This window comes from Nestor notabilis, unplaced genomic scaffold, assembly GCF_000696875.1.
Source record: "Nestor notabilis isolate BGI_N333 unplaced genomic scaffold, ASM69687v1 scaffold31457, whole genome shotgun sequence".
NCBI classification, from domain to species: Eukaryota; Metazoa; Chordata; class Aves; order Psittaciformes; family Psittacidae; genus Nestor; species Nestor notabilis.
The window spans coordinates 1-6670 of record NW_009936542.1 but is presented as its reverse complement, the minus strand read 5'-3'; the positions used below and the strand labels follow the sequence as shown (position 1 = coordinate 6670).

At 47.6% G+C, this 6670-nt stretch overlaps 1 protein-coding gene across 1 annotated transcript in view; it reads right to left on the bottom strand.

The window, feature by feature from the left end:
- The window catches only part of LOC104408713 (calpain-2 catalytic subunit-like), a gene marked incomplete at its 5' end in the record, with an annotated part of 12607 nt that extends 6759 nt beyond the window's left edge, over positions 1-5848 (bottom strand). The window contains 7 exon segments of the mRNA XM_010018392.1: positions 1-103; positions 1471-1482; positions 2627-2796; positions 3469-3629; positions 3835-3909; positions 4412-4497; positions 5765-5848. Of these exon segments, the coding sequence (XP_010016694.1) occupies positions 1-103; positions 1471-1482; positions 2627-2796; positions 3469-3629; positions 3835-3909; positions 4412-4497; positions 5765-5848 (691 nt within the window).
- Positions 5849-6670: the final 822 nt, after the last annotated feature.

The following is a 6670-nucleotide window of genomic DNA, read 5'->3' as shown; positions in this document are numbered from 1 at the left end:
GGTTCAGCACTTCTCAGAGATTGATAGAAGTGTTTGATTTTTCTCTTGCTTTGTTGGTCAGGAAGAAGTTTTTGCTCAGATGAATATTTGTCTGGCCTGAAAACTTATAAAAAGCAAAAAAGAGAGAAACCCCCCAATATTTTACCTGTATTTGCATTTACAGATTGCAACTATAATAGATACGGCAGTGAGCTATGCCACTTCAACAGAACTGAATGAAAGAAGAGAAAGGGGGTGGCTGCACCCCACCATGGTACTCCAGAGCTGCAGCTCTGTTTTGCAGATCAATCTCAGTAAGCCATTCAGGTCATGCTTATGTTTTGCAGATGGTGATGAGTGTGTGAAGGCATTTACCAAGTTCTTCACCAACTGGTTTTCTTTAGAGTGAGATGCCTTATGACACCCATTCCTCTGGTCCCCAAAACTGGTGCCACCTGGAGACTGCAGCTCAGCACTTGCCTCACAGGTCAGGCAGCCTTAAAGCAGAGAGCCTGCTCATGGAGGGCTCCAAGAACAATACTCTATGCAGTATAAAAGCAGTGTGGTATCTTTCAGAAGAAACTCTCCTGCACAGGGTCTTACAGGTGGGTTATCTCAGCTCTAGAAGCAAACATAAGGCCCAGAAAGTGCCCCCTTCCCATCCTCCTGGATTTTTAAGCATGCAGAACCTGTCAGACCTGCTGCCGTGGTGGGAGATAAAATTCCACCTTTTGGGGAAAAGAAACCTCATGGGACTGTAGCTGGTGGAGTCTTTTTTTTTTTCTTCTTTTTATGGCAATCAGGTTTTTGGACCACCAGGGTGCCGGCTGAGCAGCTGACAGGCATTCAGAAGGTACATAAGAAATTCAATCAACCAGTAGCACCACTTCCTCTCCTGAGGAAACCACGTTTTACATAAGAGCAGCTGGTTTGAGCATAGCCTCCAGCACTGTGAGGTGCCCCGGCTGCTCTGAGGTTACCCAGGCTCAACCTCACTCCTTCCTCTGAGGAGCAGCAGCTCAGAGGTGTCTGCAGCCCTTATTGCATAGGTATCACTGCATTGCACACCCCTCTCTGATCCCCAGGGCATATGATTAGCGTCCTGCAGGTAGAAACAGAGAGAAACTGATACAGACAGTGCTCAGGTAGATGAAAATGAAACACCTCTTTGGAATATTAGTTGTGTCAAACAAACTCTGTGCAAGCCTGAGGAAAGCAGCTGCACTGAGGGGCAGCAGGCATGGCACTGGGCTGGGAGAAGACCCATGGAAGAGCAGCCTTGGTGAGTTTCCACAGTACAGCTCTTATCCCAACCCAGGACACTGAAAATGCACCATGAGCTCAAGGCTCCTTCCAGAATAAAGGGCCTCAAAACTTTAGACTCTGCACAGTCAATACTGTCCTGCAGTGAAGGAAGATCCTCTGAACTGTTTCTTCCCAAAAGCCATTCAGCCCAACTCTGCATCTTGACCACCAATGCATGCTACATACCTCTGGGGGCACCTGCAAGAAGAAAAGGAGAGTGTTACCTGCTTGTTGAATCAGCTCTTCACCATTGGTTAGTGGTCAACATCTACACTCTTGGTAAAAAGACTCTGCTTGAGGGGGAACTGATCACTGAGCCCGTATCACCCAATGCTGACTGCTCAGCTTCCCAAATCCATCCTGGAGGCAGTGTGGGCACAGCCTGGCACAGACACAGCCAGGCTGGTCATGGTTTCCTGCTGCCTATGGTGATAGCTTTTGGAGATTCAGTTTCTCTGCTACTTCTTTCCCCCTAGTCTTTCACCCGCCCACCCCTCTGACCTCTCCACCATCAGGGGCTGAGAAAGACAATAACACAGCTCTCTGTTTCCTTATGGCTTCAGGGGACCTAGCTTTGGTTTAGACCTTATTTGCCTACAGGGAGCAGTTTCTTTGACAAGCTTTTCTAAAGCTGGGACACTGAGACAGCAAGCAGTGGCACATACTGCCTATAGTTACAGAGCAACCCTCAGGTAAGACCATTATTCCCATTTTCACTGCCAGTTAAGCACCACTGCTTTGCAGCTTTCTACAAAACATCCTGCTTCAGGAGTTACCACAGACACATCTCCCACCCTTCCTCCAGCAATTTTACAAGTGTTTTGGCTGGTTCTGCTGCTGGTTTCACACTCCCCAAGCCAGCACAGGCATGCTAGGGTCACATCCCTACCATGGCTGCTCTCACTCTGCTTGCTCACAAGCCTGACAAGTGGAGATGAGATTTCCACACTTCTAAGTTTGATTAAAGATGGATTTAAAGGGGTTTTCTGTTCCTCCATTCCAAAACATAGGTGGGAAAGAGCCTCTGCAGATCATGTGGTCCAACCCACTATGCAAAGCAATGCTAGTATCAAAGTTAACAGCGTTGCTCAGGACCTTGTCCAGCCTAGGTTTGAATAGCTCCATTAACAATTAATCCAGATTTCATCCTCTCCCTGGGTACCTTTGCTTGACTGCTGGTTTTATGGGGCATAATTTCCTGAATACCCAAGAGGAATTTTCGTTGCTGTAGCTGGTTGAGTTTCAATACAAAGCCCAATCTGTTACGAAGCCCTAATGCACTACCCTATCTATACAGTGAGTTTTCCTTCTCCTTCCATGCACCTCTACTGCCTTAACTTGCCTCATAAATCGCAAAGCCGATGGTGTGCATGTCCTTTCCCATCTTCCTCTGCCTCCGCCGGTGCTTCTGAATGAGGCCAATGAGGAAAGTACATCCCCCCTCAGGATCATCGAGGTCCTCATCTTCTTCCTCCAGCTTGATTAAATACTGTGGATTTGTCCAGAAAGTGTCTGGAAAGTGGATTTATGCAAACTCCTCAGAGGCTTCTCTGAAAGCAACTGTGCTGATATCGTACACATCAGCTATCAAAAATGGGGCTCTGACTTCCAAAATCATCTGTGAGAAAGAAAAAACTAACACACCTCCCCCCATCTCCAGCCTTTACAAACACAACTAGACCCTATCAGGGTTTCCCAATCACATTTCCCAAACACTTACTTCTTGGACATCAGTTCTCAGCATCCCAGGCACATCCTCCTCCATAGGCCACCCCAAACCAGCTCCCAGAAGCTCCCAGAGAAAGTACAAGTGGAATCATAGAATTAATAGAACAGTTTGGGTTGGAAAGGACCCTAAGATCATCTAGTTCCAACCCCCCTGCCATGGGGGACACCTCATACTAAAACCATGTCACCCAAGGCTCTGTCCAACCTGGCCTTGAACACTGCCAGGGATAGAGCATTCACCAGCTCCTTGGTCAACCTGTTTCAGTGCCTCACCACCCTTCCAGATATAAAGGTTAGATACAAAGATTCTATCTAACCTGAACTTCCCCTGTTCAACTTTAAACCCATCACCCCTTGTCCTGAAGCTACAATCCCTGATGAAGACTCCTTCTCTTGCATCCTTGTAGGCACCCTTCAGATATTGGATGAGTAAAAGGTTTCTCCAGTGTCTTTTACTTGGGTAATTCCTGCAGCTCCCTGCAGTGGCTCCTCGCCTCCAGTTCCCATCCAGCTTCATCAGGCTCCACTTCTTGTACTTGTCACTTGCCAGGGTGTCTGGAGTCAGGTTGCAGATCTCCAGGCGGGAATAATGCCTCAAGAAGTCGTTGAACGCCATCCTGTGGGAATCAATGCCATTTGTTCTGTGCAGTCGGTTTTCCATACAGCCACCTTGTCTATCCTCCCTTTCTCCCGCACTAGGTAGGGTTTGGGTTAAATTTGTTCACTCGTCTTGGAGAGTGTACTGGGAGAGGCTACTTTGTGTGCTAAATAACAGAGAAGAACACATCCCCTTTGCCTGCAAGCAAACCCAATGATACTTACCAAAACTCCCCATCTTCATGCCTCCTGGTCAGCTGCTCCCTCACCTCAGGGTCAACACCACTCCAGTTTGGGCAGCTGAAAGACAGCCCCACATCAACTACAGGCTATGGTGAAGGTTAAACCCTAATGTAGCTGCTCTGGCACAATGATTTCACCTCTTACAGCTCCACGTGACTGCAACACTCCACAATATGTAGCTAATAGGAGCTCCAGAGCTCCCAAACCACAGCAGAATTAAAATACAGGGACTATCAGACACCTCACTTTGTAAATATCCAAGGAAGCTCACCACCAAATCCGGGCTGTTAAATAAGCAGAAACTACAGAGAGGTTTGTAAGGAATCATCAACCAAATCACAGAATGCTAAGGAATACAGGTGTTTGCATGAAGGGTGCCACATATTGTGATGCCCACATGGGAGATAACAGTGATGGGATGCTGCACCGAAGTAGCTTAGAGCAAGCATCACATCCAGATGTGACTTACAGAGGGATCTGAGGTAGAGACAAGGCGGCAGAAACGCGGTTGTACCCCTGCAGTAAAAGCCTACTGGCAGTGTACAAGCCATCAACTCACTTGTCATTCCATTTCCCAGTCCACTCCACTTCCCGTCAGGGATTTCGGATTCTGATCAGCTTCTGCATGGTTCCTCGGAAGTTCACCTGATGGGATTAAAAGTGTACATGGAGAGTTACCCAGGAACTCAGCACTATGCTCCCTTCCACCTTTTCTACAGGAATCAAAGAGTACAATAGAGCAAGTATCTCAGTGCTACATGTGACTACATCTGCATTCATCTGGTCCAAAAGACATGAAATCAAACTGATTTTGCATGAGCTGCTCACACCCAAGCCTGTCCAGAGAAGGTTTGTAGAATGCACAAATCAAAGCTCATAACCAAAATGTCTGTTTTGTTACTAAAAAAAACCTACCTCTGATATGATTTCAAGCAAAGGGAATGTATACAGCTGCTTCAGGACTGTTAAAAAGTAGGTACAAAGGGGTATTAATCTAAAGTCATCATCCGCATATGAATTGCCATTTCACATTTAGAGCCTTTTCCCCCCCCCTATACAAGATGAGCCTGTTACAGGAGATGCGATATTCGGTCTGGCCACAACCCCTTTGACCACACAGATGCCCCACAATGCAGCAGCATCAGCCCCTCCTCACACCACACCGAGGCTTTGGCTTTACCTGCTGATCTCTGCACACACTGAGGGCAGGCCAAGTGAAGCTATATGAGTCCCAGTGGGAACACCCAGCACTTACGTGGAACATGTAAGTTTGAGGAGGGAGCTGGCATACTTCTACAGCCTGAAGCCAAGGAAACTGCATCTCAGAGTCCAGACATGAGATCCCAGTGCCTGATGATGCAAAGCCTGCGCGGATCACCAAAGGAAAAGCCTGGCTAAATCATGCCTTTTGTGAACCAAGGTCAACGCATTCCCTCTTTGTCTCTTCAGCTTCAAGACCATATGCACACAGGTAAACCTGCCTGTTAGCAGCATCCTCCTCAGTGCAGCATGTCAGCATCTCTCTGCACCTCACGCTGAAGTTTCAGGAATCACTTCAGAAACAGTTCTTGGTGAAGTAACTGCATCACACACATGGAAGGATGCCACGCATACTTCCTTTGTCTTGCCCTCGCCTACACTCTTGGACAGGCACTTGTGTTCCAGTGCTGTGCTCTGCGTTCAGCAGTCACTGAAGGGACAGTAATGTTTGTTTTTCTTGGCACACCCCTCTTGAACTTCCTGCTATGCTTTAAGGTACAGTGCCGCCTGTTCCTTCATTAAGAAAAGACTCAAAGCCTGATTCAGCAAAACATGTAATACTTAAGAATCTGCAGTGATGAAGATGTGTTTGTGGCTGGGCAGGACCACGCACAAATCTTGCTGCATTTTGCCCCTCCAGCAGCAGACCTACCTCCTCTGTCCTGGTGACCGAGTACGCGTGTCCCTTCACTAGCTTCTGGGTAGTGACTGCCTCTGACTCCGCTGTGCTGGTGATCTGGAGGAGCAAGGAAAGTCAATGAGTGTGGCTTCCCATGCACAGGGGATCCAGGATTCCCCCTCCAACAGAGCTCTGATCTAGCTGGGAGGCTGCAGGGGTGGTTTAGCTGCTGCTAATAAGAGTGATCCATGTGACAGAGCAGGGAGAGCAGCACGTGTGGTGATGCTGGAGTCCCAGGCCCACGTTCATGGCACAGAGTGCACATCAGAAGCTCTGCACCACGGCAAAGACCCCTCCCAGCTCTAAAACACTTGTTGTGATGCATCCTGTCATGCATCTCCAAACGCTGTAAAAAGGAGACACACACGATGAACTCCATGTTCTGAAGGGACCAAGAGGAACACAGAAGGTGATCAGCCTGAGGCTGCCCAGGGATCGCACCCAAGTCCACCAACTCCCACCATTTTGCTTCAAGGTCAAAACACACTGTTCAACTCCACAGCAGGTTGGCAGGTTCCCCTTCCTTTCCCCAGTGCCACTACCCTAGGACCTGCCATGCAGGTGAGCAAGGGACAAGGCTGCACTTTGAATGCCATTCATACCTGAAGGACTATCATCCTCTCACTTTTCCCCAACCATTCCAATACTTGGGCAGCCTGGTCTGTAAACACTGCAGAGAAAAGCAATTTCTTGCTTGAAAGTGACTGCATGACATCTAGCTGTAATAATGCTTAACCCTCTGTGAAATGTATGGTTGTCATTGCCTTCTCATCATTTCAGAAAATGGGTGATCTCTAAGCAAGCGTATTTGAAGCTTGAAAAAAGTGGGGTTTTTTTTAATATATATTATAACTTTTTCAATATATATACACATATATA